General features: G+C 45.8%; 1 protein-coding gene across 2 annotated transcripts in view; it reads right to left on the reverse strand.

The window, feature by feature from the left end:
* LOC124124999 (C2 domain-containing protein 3-like) overlaps positions 1-22,496 on the reverse strand; it is a 107,649-nt gene that overhangs the window by 27,364 nt on the left and 57,789 nt on the right. For both annotated transcript variants that reach the window (XM_048381117.1, XM_048381116.1), the window contains exons 27-33: positions 21,707-21,844; positions 14,973-15,029; positions 14,335-14,424; positions 13,950-14,054; positions 13,585-13,765; positions 13,359-13,487; positions 848-1,075 (exon numbers count right to left, since the gene is read on the reverse strand). In XM_048381117.1, coding sequence (XP_048237074.1) covers positions 848-1,075; positions 13,359-13,487; positions 13,585-13,765; positions 13,950-14,054; positions 14,335-14,424; positions 14,973-15,029; positions 21,707-21,844 — 928 coding nt within the window. The remainder of the gene's footprint in view (positions 1-847; positions 1,076-13,358; positions 13,488-13,584; positions 13,766-13,949; positions 14,055-14,334; positions 14,425-14,972; positions 15,030-21,706; positions 21,845-22,496) is intronic.

Here is a 22,496-nt window from a genome sequence, read left to right on the forward strand (position 1 = left end):
TACAAACATAGAGTACTGTCAGATGGTAAACTGGAACGCTCATCTACAAACATAGAGTACTGTCAGATGGTAACACTGGAACGTCCATCTACAAACATAGAGTACTGTCAGATGGTAATACTGGAACGTCCATCTACAAACGTAGAATACTGTCGGATGGTAACACTGGAACGTCCATCTATAAACATAGAGTACTGTCAGATGGTCACACTGGAACATCCATCTACAAACATAGAGTACTGTCAGATGGTCACACTGGAACGTCCATCTATAAACATAGAGTACTGTCAGATGGTAAACTGGAACGCTCATCTACAAACATACAGTACTGTCAGATGGTAACACTGGAACGTCCATCTACAAACAGAGTACTGTCAGATGGTAACACTGGAAACCTCATCTACAAACATAGAGTACTGTCAGATGGTAAACTGGAACGCTCATCTACAAACATACAGTACTGTCAGATGGTAACACTGGAACGTCCATCTACAAACAGAGTACTGTCAGATGGTAAACTGGAACCCTCATCTACAAACATAGAGTACTGTCAGATGGTAACACTGGAACGTCCATCTACAAACATAGAGTACTGTCAGATGGTAACACTGGAACGTCCATCTACAAACATAGAGTACTGTCAGATGGTAACACTGGAACCCTCATCTACAAACGTAGACCACTGTCAGATGGTAACACTGGAACCCTCATCTACAAACATAGAGTACTGTCAGATGGTAACACTGGAACCCTCATCTACAAACGTAGAGTACTGTCAGATGGTAACATTGGAAAGTCCATCTACAAACAGAGTACTGTCAGTTCATGCAATTATTCCTCCACCTACCCTCCGTCCCCCAGTCTTCCTCTTCCTCCATGCCCACCAGAGCAGGGGACCACCCCACACTCTGCCCAGCATGGATCACCTTCTCCCTGTCTTCCTGGTGGGCAAACCTAATGGAGATCTCCAGGCCCCCGCCCACCTGCTGCAGGCCCTGCTGGACACACCCCTCCCCGTCCTCGGACTTCCTCCATCCTGACGGCGGGGTCGTCACCAGGTGCCAGCCCAGCAGACCTGCCAATGTAGTCAAACATACAGATATATACAAAAATATAAAAAAATATTTCCTTTTGGCGGGAAAAATATTTCCAAGCGTAGTTACAGTAAACGCCCCGTAAAAGCACAGTTTATTAGAGAGAATAAACAGTAATAAATATCACCGAATGGTCGGAGAAACAGGAACGCTTGAGCAGTTTATTGTACGTCTTGCTAGAGCAAGCGAAGAGACAAGAGTGAAGGGTGTCACATGGCAGCTAGGTGGCTACGCACGTGCTGCATGAGGTAATTGAGATCTCTGTGGTAGATTTCGCTATAGCAGCAGTTGTGGGAGACAACAGCCTCGGTATAACAGTGGTAACGTATTACTTAATGTAATTGGTAGTGGAAACGTCCTGTTCTGTGTTTCTGGAGAACAGAGAAAACATCTTACCCCATCGCACCCTGTGTCCCACGTGAATGAGATCATAACTCGTCACTCTCTCTTTTACCCTACTTTATGGTCTGAAAACATATCAGTGGCCTGGTGGATGCTCATGCGTATGAGTCAGGATAAGTATAAATAATATTTTTACTAAAAAAAATATACATATTTTAACTTAACCTGACTCATACTTATTGCTTGAATCTCACTGAGGTGGTGGGATCCACCTGTATGTGTGATTACCGTTGATCTGTTCTATCAACCCCATGGGAACTTTGGTTGAATTTCTGTGATGTTTTCTTCTTAATCATTCTGTTCGGGTACCACCTTCCTCTACTGTGAGCAGAAATAATGGAAGTAAATCTTTTTAATTTTGTGGATTTTGTGAGGTTTGCGAAGATTAGTAAGATCTTGCTTGCCTTAAACGCAATCATTATCACTCATGTGCTGATTTACATAGCAAAACAGGTGAACATGGACTCTCAGTCATTGGTTAAGGAACAGCAACCGGACTTCCACGAGTCTACGTGATTTTGTGGGTGAGTGTAATCTTGATTATCTTCTGGTAGGCTTCATGAGTTGCTGTGCAATGACAAGTGGTCCGTATTGATGAATACCTGCTACATGTTCTGTACAGAACCTTTTATGAGGTACTGATTGGCGAAGACTATCTGATTCCAATAAGTGGCCTTCCATGATTGATGGTATTGATGGCAGTTGCCATGAAGTGCTATTGTAGATGCTCTTACTTCATAAGGGCTGGAGGCTGATGGGGGATCCGAACCGGCTGCTCAGTATGCTCTGAGAATGACAGCTCTCATCCAGAATGAAATAGTTGTTCAGGAGACTTCTTCTTCTAGGTTTGGACTTTTGTAAGTACATGCCTAAGGCTCTGACTGGACATAGTGATAAATCCTCTGAATCCAGGATGGAGGAAAGACCTGGGACAAATAATTGTCTGTCTGGTTGGCCTGGTAACTGTTTTGTTTGTTTACACAAACAATGTCCACTTGTGGCAGGTGTGACACTAGTCATAACATCAGGTTGACACGGGTCATAACAAGTTCCAGACACAACAATAAGTTAGATGTGATGGCTTCATTCACCTAAGGGTGGTCACAATCATGGATTCTCTCAAACATGAACAACGCAGTGTAATAAAGTTCCTTACAAAGGAGGGATGCAAAGCAAAAGAAATCCATGATCGCATGTGTAAAGTGATGGGTAAGGATGCTCCCGACTATTCCACAGTTTGCCGTTGGTCTCTACAGTTTAAAAGGGGTAGGGAGTCCATAGACGATGACCCAAGGTCAGGCAGGCCTTCAGATGCCACACAACCGGAAACCATTGCTGCTATAGAAAAAAGAATTTTGTCTGACTGACGAGTGAAAGTATCTGAACTTTCTAGGGAATTCCAAATATCAGTTGGAACTGTTGGAACTGTTGGAACTATTATTCATGAGCATCTTGGTATGCCCAAGGTATCTGCAAGGTGGGTACCTAGAAACCTCAGAGCTCAAGATCGCCATCAGAGAACTGAAAGTTGTCAAGACCTCCTGGATCTCTATACTGCTGATGAAGCCAGATTTCTTTCTTGTCTTGTTATAGGAGATGAAACATGGATCCACCACTGGGTCCCAGAAACTAAATTGGAATCCATGCAATGGATGCATCCCAATTCTCCGCCTCCGAGGAAGTTTCGCACTCAACCATTGGCTGGCAAGGTAATGGCCACCATATTTTGGGATGCAAGAGGCATATTACTGATTGATTTCATGCCACCAAAAACTACAACCAATGGACAGTATTATGCTAATGTAATGAAAGAATTGCGAAAATTTATTCACCAGAAACGCTGTGGGATGTTAACATGTGGTATTCTACTTTTGCATGACAACGCTCCTTTTCACAAGTCGAGAATTGCACAGGCCGCCATATGTGAATGTGGATTCAAACAGTTAAATGACCCACCCTACAGCCCAGACTTAGCCCCCAGTGACTATTTCCTGTTCCGGCAAATGAAATCTGCCCTACGTGGAAGACCCTTCCGGGATGACGAGGACATAAAGGCTGTTACAGAGGCGTGGTTAGAGGGCCAATCTGCAGATAAAAGTGGTATTAAAAGCTTGAAGGACAAATGGAAAAAGTGTATTGAGGTGAATGGAGATTATATTGAAAAATAAAAGTGCAAAAGATATTCTGCGACTTGGTCTTATATGCAAAACTTATTGAACGCCCCTCATAAGTTTAATTCCATTAGACATAGTCATAACGGAACTGATAGCAGCCAAATAACTGCCTTGTTAGGTCTATAAGAGTCCTTGTGCTTCCTAAATGACACAGGTAGTCTGCTACTTGAGAGACAAGTAGCTTTGGCTGCTGAAAACCCCTTAGATCTTGCGAACTGGTCAAATTTCTTCCATTTATCATCCAAAAGAGCCCAGTTGACCTGTGAAGTGCTAAGGAGACTGCCTTAGCTGCTCTGATGGAATAACCTTGTTTAATGAGGCTGCTTCACATAAATTCCATATGTGGAGCTAAGAAAATCCTGGTCTTGGATGAAATTGGTTCATCCAAGTTCTCGCCGGCAAGGCGCTACCAAAACCAGTTGTAGATTGCTTGTGTGTAGAATATTTTGTAATACCCGTGGTATCAAAGCTGATGGGGGAAACACATATGCGTTTAGGCCCTCCCATGATACTGCCAGAGCATCGACCTGACCAGGCTAGTGGGTCTGGCACTGGTCACACAAAAGTTGTTATCTGATTGTTGAATCTGTTTGCAAACAGGTCTATTAATGGGCAACGTTTTTCCTTCATCACTCACTGGAATGCTTCTGGGTGAAGCTTTCATTCTGTTGGTGATGGTTTGGCTGGTCTGGGTAGGGCATCTGCTAAGACATTTTAATCTAATTGTTAGATTTAGGCTGTTTACCAGTTCGTTAAGTTGAAAGGTCAACTTTAGAAGGGTTTTTGACTTTGTTGTGCCTTGAAGATAAAGTTGAAGGCCACAGTTGAATTGTCTCTTCTGATCATCAGAAATTGGTTTCTTAACTGTGGAGCCCAGTGGGATATTGCTCGGATACTGCCTCATATTCCAGATAATTGATATGGAAGGATTTTTCTGTCTCTGATGATAGGCCTGACGTTACTTCCAAGTTGAGGTGTGCTCCCCGGAAGTGAGGCCTTCACGTAAAGGTGATTGTTGTAATCCAGCTCATTTAAATAGGTTCCTGCGCAGACATTTGATTTTACTGTCCACCATAAGAGGTGTTTCCTCTAAGAGGTGTACTCTAGGTAATCCTGGTACTCAAGGTAATCCTGGTACTCTAGGTAATCCTGGTAAGGTAATCCTGGTACTCTAGGTAATCCTGGTACTCAAGGTAATCCTGGTACTCTAGGTAATCCTGGTACTCTAGGTAATCCTGTTACTCAAGGTAATCCTGTTACTCTAGGTAATCCTGGTACTCTAGGTAATCCTGGTACTCAAGGTAATCCTGGTACTCTAGGTAATCCTGGTACTCTAGGTAATCCTGGTACTCAAGGTAATCCTGGTACTCAAGGTAATCCTGTTACTCTAGGTAATCCTGGTACTTAAGGTAATCCTGGTACTCTAGGTAATCCTGGTATTCAAGGTAATCCTGGTACTCTAGGTAATCCTGGTACTCAAGGTTATCCTGGTACTCTAGGTAATCCTGGTACTCAAGGTAATCCTGTTACTCAAGGTAATCCTGGTACTCTAGGTAATCCTGGTACTCTAGGTAATCCTGGTACTCTAGGTAATCCTGGTACTCTAGGTAATCCTGTTACTCAAGGTAATCCTGGTACTCTAGGTAATCCTGGTACTCAAGGTACGGATATAGAAACCTCTGTAATGGACGTAAGTATAGTCTCCCTCACACAGTCAGCGCTAGACCTGAAATGTGCAGAAATGCCACAATTGGTTTGGTTGCACATATAAATAACCACGGGCTGAAGAAAATCCAAAAGGGCAGTACCACCAAATGGTAATGCTGGCCCTTGTTGAAGACCGATAACGAGCTAAAGCGATAAGCGATAGTCGGTTTTGTTTACAGGCAGTGAAATCTTGACACATGATATGCAAATCACCCTGCGCAGACATATAGAATACTGCATTCTGGTCAGGGACTAGGTACAATACTCCATACATTGATCATCCAGTGTGAATTGTATGATAGATAGACAAAGTCATGTGAAGAGTTTTGAAGCATAACGGTGTATATGCAGTCAGTTTCCTGTAGAATCTGACGTCCAGTAGTAATTGGATTTTCTTGATATTTGACACTGCGAATTGTTGATATTCGACTAAACTTTGCCGATTGTACAGGTGAAATTTTGATGAATTTTCCAGTGGATGTCTGTCTGTTTTGATCATACATAACTGACTGATCATAGTACAGGAAAGCCAAAGCGGTAATGTACTGCAATCACAATAGCAGGGTTTGGTTTCCCTAGGTGAGAACCATGATTCCAGGATTTGGGAACCCGACAGCACATGGCTACTGTGTCCACTGGACTATTGCTGAGTGCGGCATTAAAACAACAATTTTAAAAACTGTTGTTGGTATTGTGATGATCTTTTCTGTTTCGACGTGTATATCACCATCTTGAGATTGGTGATTATTACTCCAAATTTGTCTGATTTGTGTCAAACCTCATGGTGAGATGGAATATTGATGAGTGTTCGTTAAACAACAAACAAACAATCTTCCTTATACATAAGGTAGACGGCGTTAGGGTTTGGAGCCCTTGATGAAGGCTGAGAATTCTGGGTACTATTGTCTTGTCTTGTGTGAAGTCAGCATAGGCTGCGTGCAAGGGTTGTTAAACCTTTGTTATTGCACTGGCCATAATACTTGTGTAACCTTAGCTACTAATTCTGTATTAGTAGCCGTGTTGGTACAGGATCTTGCGTAAAGAAGGGAGGTTGTTGTGAAAGTAGCAGGGTGCGTGAACACTGTAAGCTGCACGAAGACGGGAGACAGCGCCACCATCTGAGCGAAGGTATGCGGTTGCATAACACTTGTGTCTTTACAGCCTGATTGGATGACAAGGTGAATGTGAAGGTCTGAAACTGCACAGATGTGGGCAGCTGTATGTCTTTCTTCTTTGATAAGTATAAGAAATAGTAGTAGTTCTCGTAGACCCCTCATGGACGATGATGTTAGTAGTAGTTTTGAGGAGGTAATAACCTCTGCATAAACATGCTCTTTTACTGGGGAGGATGGCTGAGATGTAGAGGAAGATGTGCTCTTCTTCTTAGCTAAATCTTGAATTAATCACCCGACTGAAGGTTTCAGTTACTTTATTTTTAAAACCCTCTGGACTTCTGTTGGTAGACGAGAAAGTGACTAGTGGGGGGTGACTGTTAAGTCATCTCAATGGGAGTAAGTTTGATATTATCCAAATCAAATCTTTCTCTTCCTCCGAAAAAGGAGAGGGTGTAGATTCTCGTCATTTCTTCGTTTTAGCTGCCTCCACTGATGATAAGGACGTGATGACTCACGCCTTCTCGATCCAACTTCTTCCTCTGCACTGCAAAGATATATTTGTCAAAAGTCTTCCTCCCCAACGGGGTGCAGAAAGTGCATCTACTCCACACAGTGCAGATCTGTGAGATGTAGCTGGCACAGATCGGGTGAGGGTCCAAATCTGAAACACGAAATTTACATGTTTTCATCACTCACATAGGAATAATTAAAGTCCAAATTGTGACAAAACCTTTTGCCAAAGGTAAAATATAATCATTAGACATGATATGTAGAATAGTGAAGAAAATAATCCAAGCAAAATCTTTTTTCAAAAAGGTTAATTTTGAATGGATGGCTTGGATTAATGAGAACAAATTGTTTTCCCAACTACAGGGTTGGTGCTAAAAAGAGAGAGTGACGAGTTACTGGTCTGTCACATGGTTCCAGTGCGCCTGTGCAGACACAGGGTGCATTGGGTTGAGATGTTTTCGCTCTTCTCCGGGAACACAGAACAGGACGTTTCTACTACTATTCGGAAGAGCGTGAGGGATAAGCAATATTTTGTAGAATTTTCCTATTCGGAATATTCTATAAGTAATACGTTACCACTGTTATACCGAGGCTGTTGTCTCCCACAACTGCTGCTATAGCGAAATCTACCACAGAGATCTCAATTACCTCATGCAGCACGCGCGTAGCCACCTAGCTGCCATGTGACACCCTTCACTCTTGTCTCCTGCGAGAGCAAGTGCTCGGGGGACGGACGGGCGGGCAGCAGCCCAAGTGGTAACGTATTACTTATAGAATATTCCGAATAGGAAAATTCTACAAATTACATTAAGTAATACGTTACCACTGTTATACCGAGGCTGACTACCACAGTAGGCGGTGGGGAGCACCTACAACCCGAATCCTGACTGCTAGCGTTCCTTCCGACCAGCGGAAGTAAACACCAAGGCGGAAGTACTCGATGCGCATGCACCTAGCTAGGCGTTACCCTATAGGAATACCAAAGCACTGTCAAGCGCATACCGTAAGGCTCAATCGTCATTGCCAAAACGATTGGTGACTCCAAACGGCCCCACTGGATAGGTATTTCATCGCCGCAGCGGATGAGAACACTGTATCCGCGTGAGCTTAATCGTAGATCAGGTTAAACAGTCGAAAAGAGGGAAATTAATTTCATTCAGACCGTATATCCCAGAGCAAGCCTACTTAAAGTATGCATTAGGCGCGTGACCTAATTCCAGTATTTGTAAGCATGCATCACAAGGTTGGGATACACGACAGACAATTAAAGACATAATTGTCAAAATACAAATAAGGACAAAGCACACAAAAAGCCGCCCTCACCTGTGGTGTGAGTGCGCTGGTTTGCGGGACCCCAACTCCTGTACCCATTGGAGTAGACCCAGATTGACCACCGTGCAAGGTCAGACGCCTGAGGAGTTCGGAATTGCGCTGGGCACACCCCTTAGGTGCCCGCTTGCGCCGCGATCCGCGGGCCAAGACGGTGCACACTCTCCACGACGGCATCAGCGACCTGTTTGAGGTAATGATTGGCAAAAAACCGAGTCAGAACGCCAGTAACAACCTCGTAATATTCTGCGAACAGAGATATTCGAGTGTAGGGCAAATGTTGCCGCTAGCGCCCTGATCTCGTGCGGGTTTGACCCCGCTACCGGTAACCCCCGAGACCGGTACGCCAGATTGATGACAGAACGAAGCCACAACGCAATCGAGTTGCGAGGTATGTCAACCGTGCGATTAGGGTTACACGATATGAACAGACGGTCACGCCCTTGTCTACGTTCATTCGAAGCCTTAAGATAATACTTAAGGGCCCTAACCGGACACAGCGCTCTGTCCTCAGTATCAGCAGGATGTAAGATTTCTTTGAGTGATCTTACAGTGAATTCTCTCTCCGTTTGCCCGACTCTCTGATTCTTGGCGACGAAGCCCATGAGCAGGCCCAGGCGGACCGCTCCTTCGTCACCCCTATCGAATCGTACCTTGGCGACATCGAGTGCATGAATTTCGGATACACGTGCCGCCGTGGCAAAGGAGAGGAGAAATGCTGTTTTCCAAGTCACATGCCGGAACGAAGCACTATGCAAGGGTTCATACGGAGCTTCCGTAAGTGATTGCAACACTAGGGAAAGATCCCAGGCCGGTGCCCGAAGGCGGCCCTTCTTAAGATCGTGCTGTTTGAAACCCTTGATAATACCCCGTATCACCGGCTCTTTGGAGAGACTGGTACCCATAGCAACGTCCCGTACCGTAGCAACGGACGAGACATAGTTGGCAATGGAACCCCCGGAGAGTTTCCGGGTCTCTCGCAAGTGAGACATGAAACGAGCAATATCCTGCACAGATACCTTATCTGGCGAATGAATGTGATGTTTACAACACCACTTCGTGAAAATAACCCAACGTGCATTATACACCTTCTGGGTAGAATCACGATGCATACTAACGTATGCCCGAGACGCCCGGCGAGAAAAAACTTTACTCCTCAGACGCTCGGTGACAACATCCACGCGTGCAGATTGAACTGCCCTGCGTTTGGATGAAGCTGACGGGTGTGAGGGTGGATCAAGAGATCCGGTCTCACAGGCAGTGGAAGTGGCGACTGCGTGACCTGGGTCAGCAAGTCGGGGTACCACGATCTGTTCGGCCACATGGGCGCGATCAGTAACATTCGACAGCGAACTCCTCGGAGCCGGCTTAGAATGTGTGGTATCAACGCTGTCGGCGGGTAAGCATAAGCGACCAAGCCCGTCCAGTCTAACGCGAGAGCATCGTGATCGATGGCCCTCGGGACCGGGACTGGTGATACAAACAACGGGAGTTGATTGTTGAACCGCGTTGCGAACAGGTCGACCATCGGACGACCCAAACGTTCGCACAGCCACTGAAACACTACTGGGTTCAGCATCCACTCTGTGGGGCTCGGATCCTGAGGCCTCGATAGAGCATCGGCCAGTACGTTCCGCACACCTGGGATGTGACGGGCGCGTATCTGGCACGGGACACTGTCCACCAGAGCGTAAAACTCGAACGTGAGATCGAGTAGCGAGTGACTGTGGGTTCCCCCCAGTTTGTTCACATAGGACACTACCGTCGTGTTGTCGGTCGCCAGCATGAGCCGGGCATCGACGAGACGATGCTTCCAGTGATTGACTGCGTTGATCACTGCCTTGAACTCGAGACAAGTGATGTGAAGACCTAGTTTGTCTAAGCACCACAGCCCCGAGCTCACCTCCCCCTTTAGATGGGCGCCCCAGCCCACTAGAGAGGCGTCTGTATACAGGGTCAACGTGGCCCGGTAGGGCCGCATAGAGACTCCTGATAAGACAATGTAAGGGACCGTCCACCACTCCAGATGCGGTCGGAGCCGATCCGGGAGGGCGACGGTCGCACTGTTCACCTCCGTTGCTAACAACTGGATTAAAAACCGTTGCAGCGGGCGGAGTTGGAGACGACCCCGTGCGGTGCAGTCCTTGGCTGATACAAGTAGCCCTAACAGCTGTTCCCAAAAGTGAACAGTCTGTTGCACCGCTAAGACTTTGGCAATCATCGCCTGAATTTTGTGCCACCGGTCTGGGGGGACAAAGAGGCGATGGGACACCGTGTTGAACCGACCTCCGATGAACAGCAAGTTCTGAGAAGGGGTTAACTCGCTCTTGGGGAGATTGATAATCCACCCAAATTGCTCCAAGAGCCGACGTGCGAAATTGAGATGGCGTGACAGGGTGTCCGTCATTCGATTTGCTACTAGTGAGTCGTCCAGGTACGCGAAGTACCGGACACCCCTCCTGTGGAGGAACCCCACTATGGGGGTGGTTAACCGGGTGAACAGCCAGGGAGCGGACGTGTGAATCATTCTGAGTTCGGCACTGTCCTACTTGGGAACGAGAAATATCCTGGAGTAAAACCCCGGTGTTATTTCTGGTAGAGCCAACTCCCGTACTGCCCCTTCTCCACCAACCTGCCGATGGCATCGGCGAGGATGGGAAGATCGGTTTCCGAATCGAAACCTGCCAACGGGGCAACGGTGAGCGGCGGATTCGCTTTGAGATCAAGCCGATAGCCGTACCGAATCGTGTTGACCACCCACGGGTCGTCGAACACTTGTTCCCAATTCTCCCAGTAAGTCTGGAGTCTGGCTCCCACTGGGGAAGGAGAGGGGGCCCTGACAGGTTGCGACAGGCGCAACTGTCCAGGGCCAAGTGACTCGGGTTCGCCTAAGGGCCAACCGAAGTTGGCGCTGTCGGCATACGAACCCCTCCAATGAGAGTCACCTGGAGGGGCCCTTGCCGTCCGTCGACGACTTGGGCTTCCCCCAGTTCCCCGTCTTCCCGCGAAAGGGCAGCTGATTGCCCATACCGGAGCCCTCAGGGCGGGGCTACTTCCCAGAGGAAGAAGAACCCGACCCCTTAGACCTACCGGCCGCAGCAGCCTGGGGCGCGCTCCGGTTAGGAGCGGCACCCAGGCGCCTATGCAGGGACCCAACAAGAGCAAGTGTGTGCCGAGAGTCCTCGGCAACGTACTCCAGGGAAGCATTTAAACTGAGCAGGCAGTTGTAAATGCGCTGGTCACGGTCCGTGGGAGAACCTTCGACCAGACGGGCCGCTGCAGCCAAGTAAGTGTCTCCGTGAGACATGGAGTGCCGAGCGAGGGCGTCCAGCTGGTGCAAGGTAGCTTGCGTTACCGTAGCAGCCGGTGGGGCACGGACACCCAACCGCTCAACATGGGCCTCCGCGGTAGGACCAGCCTCGGGAAAGGCAAGGTCATGTACCGGGAATAAACCCTTTCTCCACGACGTCGGAGGCAACGGGAGACCCCGACCGGAGGCCGCCGCGAAGGCGTTCTCCAAGGAAGGCTTGAAACCGCGCAGCAAGGTTGATGCGGGGAAAGCCGTGTCGGAAGACTCATCGTATACCTCGGAGGAACCCACGGAGCCGTGGATTCCCCGCGGTACCGGCCGGGGCATGTCCTCAAAGAGGTCATAAACCATGGCCACGCGGTCCTAAACCGATAGCGGGAGCAACGGTTCGGGGGAAGGACCGGTGACCACGGGAGCCGCCGCCGTACCGGTGGACCCCGCGTCCGACCCCGCGGCCACCGAAGTGGCCGGGGACGGAACAGCCAGCGGCCTATCCTGAGATAAGGCCGCCAGCTTGGAGTCCACAAGTTATGCAAGTAATGCAGCGACGGAATCCCCGGACAGCACACGGGCCGCCAAGAGATCCGCCGCTTTACCGGTGGACCCCGCGGCCACCGAAGAGGCCGGGGACGGAACAGCCAGCGGCCTATCTTGCGATAAGGCCGCCAGCTTGGAATCCACAAGTTTCGACAACAATGCGGCGACGGAATCCCCAGACAGCCCGAGGGCCGCAAGGGGATCCGCCGCAGCCGAGGAGGTGGTACCCGCACGGGGACCCCGACCGGACGAACCGGCCACCACAGGGGTGGAGACGGACTGTACGAACAGCTGGTACCGCTCAAAATCCGCAGGCCCCAGACCTTCGCACAGGATGCACCGGGTGTCCCCGCAAGGAACCCTGCACCGCGGGCAACGATCGTGGGGATCCCGGGACGACAAAAACTTTCTGCACACCCCATAACTCCGAGGAGCAGGGGTAGAGGGGGTGGATACTGGGGACATATCCATGTCAGACATTGATTGTTTGCTATAAACAAAGAACAAAACATGGTTACAACGCACGCACCACAATGATTCACAAACGAACATTTTCACAAGAAAATAAACGAGCAATGTGAACATATAACATACACATATAACTTTTATTAAAGAAATAAGTTATGTTAACCCCCAAAACATACAAGAACAGGGGAAACGTAAAACACAACGTGCATACGCGAACCCCGCAAGTATATAGAAAAAAGGGCGGGAAAAATTTTCCGTTTGGCGGGAAAATTATAACCAATCGTAGCTACCGCAACGCCCCATAAAAGCACAGTTTATTAGAGAATAAACTATAATAAATATCACCAAATCTTCAAGGAACGCTTCAGCAGGAGAAAACACGTCTTGCTAAGCAGACGAAGGAGACAAGAGTGAAGGGTGTCACATGGCAGCTAGGTGGCTACGCATGTGCTGCATGAGGTAATTGAGATCTCTGTGGTAGATTTCGTTATAGCAGCAGTTGTGGGAGACAACAGCCTCGGTATAACAGTGGTAACGTATTACTTAATGTAATAAGTCAGGATAAGATAAAATTACAACGTTCCCAGTCACTGAAGATCTATTTCTGTCATTCTTACTGACATAACTCTTTAATGAAACAAATTGCATCTGATCATCAAGGCCAGTTCTTCAGTCCTTTGTTTGCTACCACAGCTAGACAGTGTTAGTGTACCTGTCCTGTGAGTGAGGAGAGAGGCCAGCTTCAGTGTTGTCGTCCCCAGCAGCACATCTCCTGTCTTCTGTACCACACACCTGCCAATCACTGCCTCGGTGCCGGTCGGTACATACTGGCCGACAGTACCTGTAACATACATCACACATACAGCCTTGTCGTTAGTTAGTGCAAATAACAGATGACTGGTCGTATATAATCACAACACTGTTACTATATAACACACCTCCATGTAGTCCGGGAACCTGGTGCCACACTTCAAAAGTTGCCTCCCCTGTTTCCAGGAGTTCTGCCAGACTGGTTCCGTCGTTCTTCGAGTCCGTCCACAATAAGGGACAAGGGAAGTCCAGGTAGTGCGAGAACTCGGGGGAAAATGTCCGGGCAACTGTCTTCGTTATTCTCTCCCCCTTAAAGAGGAATCAGATTCCCAAAGTAAGTCTTCATCAACCACATGAACATAATCTCTGATTATCAACCATATCTACATGGAATAATCTCAAGTACTCCTTCAAGAATCAACAGTGTGGAGTTTTTTTTATCTTTATGTGTTGCATCACATGTTACTGTGACAAGCAGTTCCTCGTCACTTACCTCATTGGTGAGAAAAGACAACTTGATCCGGACATAGGCATTGACACCCACTTCTGAAGCATACTGCATCCCAGGGTCAAGGTCACATACCTTCTCTGCTGCACACTACAAGACAGGTGAATACTCATAGGTCAAGGTCAGATACCTTCTCTGCTGCACACTACAAGACAGGTCAATACTCATAGGTCAAGGTCATATACCTTCTCTGCTGCTCACTACAAAACAGGTCAATAGTCATAGGTCAAGGTCACAAGGGAACAACTAGTGTGTCATGAGTAACATCAGCAACTGACCAACCATAGGCACATGAAAGATGAATCTTACAGACTATGGGATAAGTTGCTGGCAGATATTAATTACACATACTGCTGTTGACATAACCCACCTTCAGCCCTGTGGCTCGTATCACCCCCACTGACACACACACTTGGCTGCCTGTCAGGATTGCTTGCTGCCCTACTGAGGCTGCTTCCGTCTAGAGGAAACAGAAACAGACCTAGGTCAGACATTCACCTTCAGTAGCCCAATTAACATATTCTAAACTTACTGGTAAACATCAGGATTACTGAACCGCACCAAATCTCAACTGAAGAGACATCAATGGTGCGTATATGTCTGCAGTAAAACCTTCATAGCTGCACTCATTTCAGAAAAATCAAATATGGTTTCCAGAAGTTGAAAATGCATTTATGCTAACAATGTCTCACAATGACATAAAGACATCAGTTTTAAAGCCAGTTTGTCTAAACAATACATTGCTAATGATTACACATCATTGTACCACACTATCTTTTAAATTATATTCATCATCAGTGTAAACATGTTTAACTATATAACACCATTAAAGAGAATGACAGATATATTTATTTTCATTTCAAAAGCTTTGCAACCAATGTGAAGCAAAAACAACTTGACACTAATGTTGAGCAAATATCTGGCAGCCAGTAAAGCACCAGACAGGCCAGGAAATCCTCCAACAGTGTAGTTAGCTTGTTGCTTGGCATGGCTTCCTGTCAGTCTCACCTTGAGAGTCTTGGCCTTGTAATTAACAGTGACATCCATCAGCCCCGAGTCCTTCACCTGCAACACACGACAGTTTGTGATCATTCAAGTATAAAAGACACATCACCTCAAACCTCAAACAATAGTTATCATTGTGCATAATTCTAAGAATACTACCTCTATTACATCATAGCCATAAATCTTTAGAATTTTCAACAGACGTCCTCTTCACTGCCAATTATCCCAATAGTTTTGAGGTAAACCCTATCTCTTGTCAAACAGCATCTACGCATGCAAACATCACTTCTTTCCAATAACCTTCATCAACTAGATGTAAGATATATTGGGGAGGTGGGAGGGACTATTTCCTAATGTAATAGAGGTAGTATTCTTAGAATTATACACAATGATAACTACCTCCATTACATCATAGCCAGTATTTACCAGAGGGACAGGTGGGATCTGTCATCTAGTACTCCCGGATAATTGGCAGCAGTGAAGTAAGGGAATATATAGTCAGAACGGGGTATGAACCAATGCCAGACTTCCTGATTTCACTCTTGGCAAACCTGCAGAAGACTTGGCACTTGTGGCGTCTTTCCCGTTTCATGACCTCCTAATTGTTACCTGTTTTTGGTGATATATGACCTTATTTATGATGTTTCTCTCCGGTTCTGATGACCTTCTGAGGTCATCTATGACGTCACTTCCGGTTAATGCTTCATTGTGATGTAGATATATACTTGTTGCTCTATAGCCAACAGCATATATACTTATCTCACCTCAGGTATGATAATGACATACTTTTACACTGATGACATGTTTCCCTTTATATATTGGTGATAAAACGTACTCTTTATGTTAATTCCGGTTCTGAAGTCGTACACAACTACACCTCCGGTAGTTATACATGTTACGCCGAGCAACTCACAATGTAATAACCCTATCACCTTAGGCTAACTTACATTATGTTGAGGTACTTCTGAAGTCTTACACAACTACACCTCCGGTAGTTATACATGTTACGCCGAGCAACTCACAATGTAATAACCCTATCACCTTATGATCTATGATCTCAGGTGTTAGACTATGATCCGTCCAACCCAGTTGACATAGTGTAAAGGCTAACTTACCATATGTTGTGGTACTTTCTGGGATCTTCACCCCCCCTAAACTTCCACAGAACAGGGGGTGGATAGGTTACTGAGTGACTATAGCCTGGGCCGCCACCAAGGCCCCCAGGGAGTATAGTCCCTCTAGATCGGGTTGTACGTCTCGTAGGTAGAAATGAGTAGACGTATTGTGGGATCTCCATTGACAGCTTGATACCACATGTTTAATGGAAACTGACTTCCATGAGGCCAGACTTGTTGCTAGTGCACGAATTTCATGAGCCATGCAACTTCCCCATTTTGGTGTAGAGAGCTGGGCTTGACGATAATAATCAGATATGGTGTTCTTAAGCCATCCGGCCACAGTAGCCTTAGTAATTTCCTTTTCTGACGAAGGCTTGCAAGAGATAAAGAGCCATTTTCTTTTCTTCCTGTGGTTCTGTGTAGCTGAAATATAGTATCTCAGAGCTCTGATGGGGCATAATAGTCTATCTGGATGATCCACTGTTTTACTCAAGGATGGGATAGAGTATTGTCTATGTCCTAGTGGCCCAAATGCTGATGCCTGGTTTTTGGCGATAAATTCTGGTAGCAATCTGAAGGATATTGTGCTCCAGTCTTGTGAATGCGTAATAGGTGCGATATCAATTGCGTGAAGCTCAGACACTCCAGCAGCTGTAGCTAACGCTAAGAGGAAGGCTGTCTTTTTAGAAACTGTTAAAAGTGTAGCCTCTGCCATTGGTTCAGATCGAGCTTCCATCAGTGCAGACAGTACGATGGATAAATTCCATTATGGGAAAATGCGTGGGATTTTTATGTCTTCCAGTGAAAACGATTTCATGAGTGGATTTAAGACTGGGTGAGATCCTATGGACAGTCCATCATGTTGTAGAACTGAGGCTCGAGCTGATCTACAGCCTTCAATTGTACCAGGTCTGAACCCTTTCTCATTTCTCAGGTGAAGTAGAAAATCAGCCACAAGAGGTATTGTCATATTTTCGTCATACAAACCACCTTCTATTCGCCACTGGCAGAACTTTCTCCATCTGATGTTATAGATAGCTGAGGAAGCTGGTCTCCATGAGCTAGCAACCGCTTCCGAAGCTGATTTAGAGAAACCGGAAACTTGCGTCTTTGACGTGATAGTTTCCAGGCACGAAGGTGGAGATTTGTCAGGTTGCCGTAAAATATGTCCGATTTTGGTTGGCGGAGGAGATCATGATGTTCTGGTAGTTTGAGAGGCTCTTCTATGAGAAGTGAAATCAGTCTTGGAAACCACTCTTTGTTGGGCCACGCTGGAGCTATCAGATTTATGATGCAATCTGTGTCCTCGATCTTCCTTATTACTCTGTCCAGGAGAGACCAAGGAGGGAAAGCATAGGCGAACATCCCTTGCCAACTCATGGATAGACCTGAAGGGCTGATGCATCTGGGACTGGGCTGACGTAAACGGGAAGTTTAGGCATGTGGCAAACAAGTCCAGGTGAGGGGTATCCCACGTCAAGGTTATCCACTTGAATACCTCGGGGTGAAGAGTCCATTCCATGGGTCCAATCTTGTTTTTCCCGAGCGAGGCAGTCTGCAAGTATGTTCACTTTGCCTGGTATGTGCAATGCTTCTATCCTGCAACTCACTGAGTCTGCCAAGGCAAACAAAAGCATAACCACTCTCAACAAAAGTGCCCCCTTGATGTTGTATGTATGCTACCCCCGTGGTGTTGTCTGTAGCTGTCAGTACCGACGAGTGGTGTAGTCGATGGGCCCATACCTTGATTGCTTGGACAATAGCTCTCATTTCCACTTCCAGACGATTTATGTGTAAGTTTTTGTCTTGATTTGACCACGTTCCTTGGATTGGGACCTTCGCCGGATGCGTCTATATATAGATGGTGTAACGGTGGGGGAAACATGAGAGGGATGCCTGGCATGACGTTTTGACGCCGAAGCCACCATCGTAGTTACGATAGTTGGCTGTGAGGACGTTGTATTGCGTCTTCCAGATCCATATTTCTGGTGGTGTTCATCCAAGCTTGTAGTGCATGTAACTGAAGTCGCCCTCTGTAAGTAAGATCTTGGAGTGATATCAGGGTGCCTAGGCAAGACATCAAGGATGACGTGCCCTGCTGGGTTGGTCGAGGGCACTCTGAATCCTCTCTATAGCTCTTAGATATCTGTCCTCTGGGGGTTGTAAGATGCCTTTTGACAGTTGAAACCTTGCCCCTATGTACACGATGTCTTGAGTTGGTATTAATTTTGACTTGACGGGATGTACCCGGAAATCCAAATGAGATAGAAGTTGAATCAGAAATATTGCGTTCGGCTTTATCTGCAATAATTCTTTATTGGCTGAAAGGAAATCGTCTATATAGCTGTGGAGTCTTACAAGATTTAGATAAGCGAAGCCGATGATGGGGGCGATAATCTGTGTAAAAAGCCATGGTGCTATTGATATTCCGAATAGAAGCACGTTGAATTCGAACCTTAGACCATTTACTGCAAAGCATAGATAGGGTCGACAACTCAGGTGAATAGGTATATGCAGGTAGGCATCCTGTAGGTCCAGACTAACTAGCCAATCTCCTAGTTTGAGGGAATTGTGTAACTTTGTTACTGATTCCTGTTGAAACTTTGGGGGACGTACTAGGTAGTCTCTGTTGTAGAGTTCTATTTGGGGACCAGAAAAACTGTAGTGTCTGACTTTTGTAAGATGCTGATAGTAGTAGTTCTTGTATAGCCAAAGTTGCAGCCAATAACTTGGCTCCTACTAGATGAAAACGTTGTCCTTTGGGGTGGACTACAAGCTCCGGAAACAGGGTTTGTACCCTATTTTTACCACTTCCATTAGCCAAGGGTCGTCCATAATTCGCGGCATGCGTTAAGCTGAACTTTGGTAAACGGTAATCGAGGTCCATTAACATAGCAAGATTGACAGGGTTTGGCTGAGAGATTCTTGGGTGTAGAGAGTCATGAATGGCGGCTACCTCTACCTCTGGTAAAGGATTAACCCTGACCTCTGATTCTTTGGGACTCATGTCTCCCTCGGCTTGGTCTAGAATAGGATGAGTTTTTCCAAGTGGAGGCACGAAAAGACTCACGTCCTGACATAAGATTTCTGCGCTTAGGTGGATCCATGTGACTCTGGGTATCGGCCGACCTCAAGTATACATGACACATCACCTCAAACATGACTGTCATGCAAGAATAAATGAAACATAACCTCAAACACGACTGTCATGCAAGTAGACATGACACATCACCTCAAACACGATTGTCGTGCAAGTATACATGACATATAACCTCAAACACGATTGTCGTGCAAGTAGACATGACACATCGCCTCAAACACGATTGTCGTGCAAGTATACATGACATATAACCTCAAACACGATTGTGGTGCAAGTATACATGACACATCACCTCAAACACGATTGTTGTGCAAGTATACATGACACATCACCTTAAACACAATTGTCGTGGAAGTATACATGACACATCACCTCAAACACGATTGTCGTGGAAGTATACATGACACATCACTTCAAACATGATTGTTGTGCAAGTATACATGACACATCACCTCAAACACGATTGTGGTGCAAGTATACATGACACATCACCTTAAACACAACTGTGGTGCAAGTATACATGACACATCACTTCAAACACGATTGTTGTGCAAGTATACATGACACATCACCTCAAACGCGATTGTCGTGCAAGTATACGACACATCACCTCAAACACGATTGTCAATCAAGTATACATGACACATCACCTCGAACACGATTGTCTTGCAAGAATACATGAAACATAACCTCAAACACGACTGTCATGCAAGTAGACATGACACATCACCTCAAACATGATTGTCGTGCAAGTATACATGACACATCACCTCAGACATGATTGTCGTGCAAGTATACATGACACATCACCTCAAACACGATTGTCGTGCAAGTATTCATGACACGTAACTTCAAACATGATTGTCGTGCAAGTATACATGACACATCACCTCAAACACGATTGTTGTGCAAGTATACATGACACATCACCTCAAACACAATTGTTGTGCAAGTATACATCACACATCACCTTAAACACTAAACACAACTGTTGTGCAAGTATACATGACACATCAACTCAAACACGATTGTCGTGGAAGTATACATGACACATCACCTCAAACACGATTGTCGTGCAAGTATACATGACATATAACCTCAAACACGATTGTCAATCAAGTATACATGACACATCACCTCAAACACGATTGTTGTGCAAGTATACATGACACATCACCTTAAACACAATTGTCGTGGAAGTATACATGACACATCACCTCAAACACGATTGTCGTGGAAGTATACATGACACATCACTTCAAACATGATTGTTGTGCAAGTATACATGACACATCACCTCAAACACGATTGTGGTGCAAGTATACATGACACATCACCTCAAACACGATTGTGGTGCAAGTATACATGACACATCACCTTAAACACAACTGTTGTGCAAGTATACATGACACATCACTTCAAACACGATTGTTGTGCAAGTATACATGACACATCACCTCAAACGCGATTGTCGTGCAAGTATACATGACACATAACCTCAAACACAATTGTGGTGCAAGTATACATGACACATCACCTTAAACACGATTGTCGTGCAAGTATACATGACACATCACCTTAACACGATTGTCGTGCAAGTATACATGACACATCACCTCGAACACGATTGTTGTGCAAGTATACATGACACATCACCTCAAACACGATTGTTGTGCAAGTATACATGACACATCACCTTAAACACAACTGTTGTGCAAGAATACATGAAACATAACCTCAAACACGACTGTCATGCAAGTATACATGACACATCACCTCAGACATGATTGTCGTGCAAGTATACATGACACATCACCTCAAACACGATTGTCGTGCAAGTATTCATGACACATAACCTCAAACATGATTGTCGTGCAAGTATACATGACACATCACCTCAAACACGATTGTTGTGCAAGTATACATGACACATCACCTCAAACACAATTGTTGTGCAAGTATACATCACACATCACCTTAAACACTAAACACAACTGTTGTGCAAGTATACATGACACATCAACTCAAACACGATTGTCGTGGAAGTATACATGACACATCACCTCAAACACGATTGTGGTGCAAGTATACATGACACATCACCTCAAACACGACTGTCATGCAAGTATACATGACACATCACCTCAAACACGATTGTCAATCAAGTATACATGACACATCACCTCAAACATGATTGTCATGCAAGTATACATGACACATAACCTTAAACATGGTTGTCGTGCAAGTATACATGACACATCACCTCAAACATGATTTTCATTCAAGTATACATGACATCACCTCAAAGGTGATTGTCAATCAAGTATACATGACACATCACCTCAAACACGATTGTCAATCAAGTATACATGACATCACCTGAAACATGGTTGTCGTGCAAGTACACATGACACATTACCTCAAACATGACTGTCACTTGTACACAGAGACCCTATTCTACAGTACAGTAAATGTAAGCAACATGACTTGAATCTACTGACATCTGTGGCTCTACTCACCTTGGCTTTAGACTCTGGGTCTTCCAGCTGGGACTCGGTGGCGACTTGAGACAGCGGCAGAGAGAAACTCTGGATGGCTGGCTCCCCCCGCTTCTGCATCGTCACCATGGCACACAGCTTGGCAAGTGGTAGTGTGGCCTGGAGAGTCACCCCATGTATGTTAGACAGTTGACACATGATTAGTGGTAGTGTGGCCTGGAGAATCACACCATGTATGTTAGACAGTTGACACATGATTAGTGGTAGTGTGGCCTGGAGAGTCACCCCATGTATGTTAGACAGTTGACACATGATTAGTGGTAGTGTGGCCTGGTGTGTCACTCCATGTATGTTAGACAGTTGACACATGATTAGTGGTAGTGTGGCCTGGAGAATCACACCATGTATGTTAGACAGTTGACACATGATTAGTGATAGTGTGGACTGGAGAGTCACCCCATGTATGTTAGACAGTTGACACATGATTAGTGGTAGTGTGGCCTGGAGAGTCACCCCATGTATGTTAGACAGTTGACACATGATTAGTGGTAGTGTGGCCTGGAGAATCACACCATGTATGTTAGACAGTTGACACATGATTAGTGATAGTGTGGACTGGAGAGTCACCCCATGTATGTTAGACAGTTGACACATGATTAGTGGTAGTGTGGCCTGGAGTGTCACACCATGTATGTTAGACAGTTGACACATGATTAGTGGTAGTGTGGCCTGGAGTGTCACACCATGTATGTTAGACAGTTGACACATGATTAGTGATAGTGTGGCCTGGAGAGTCACACCATGTATGTTA

The sequence above is a fragment of the Haliotis rufescens genome, unplaced genomic scaffold (assembly GCF_023055435.1).
Source record: "Haliotis rufescens isolate VD_foot unplaced genomic scaffold, xgHalRufe1.0.p SCAF_35, whole genome shotgun sequence".
Classification (NCBI taxonomy): Eukaryota; Metazoa; Mollusca; class Gastropoda; order Lepetellida; family Haliotidae; genus Haliotis; species Haliotis rufescens.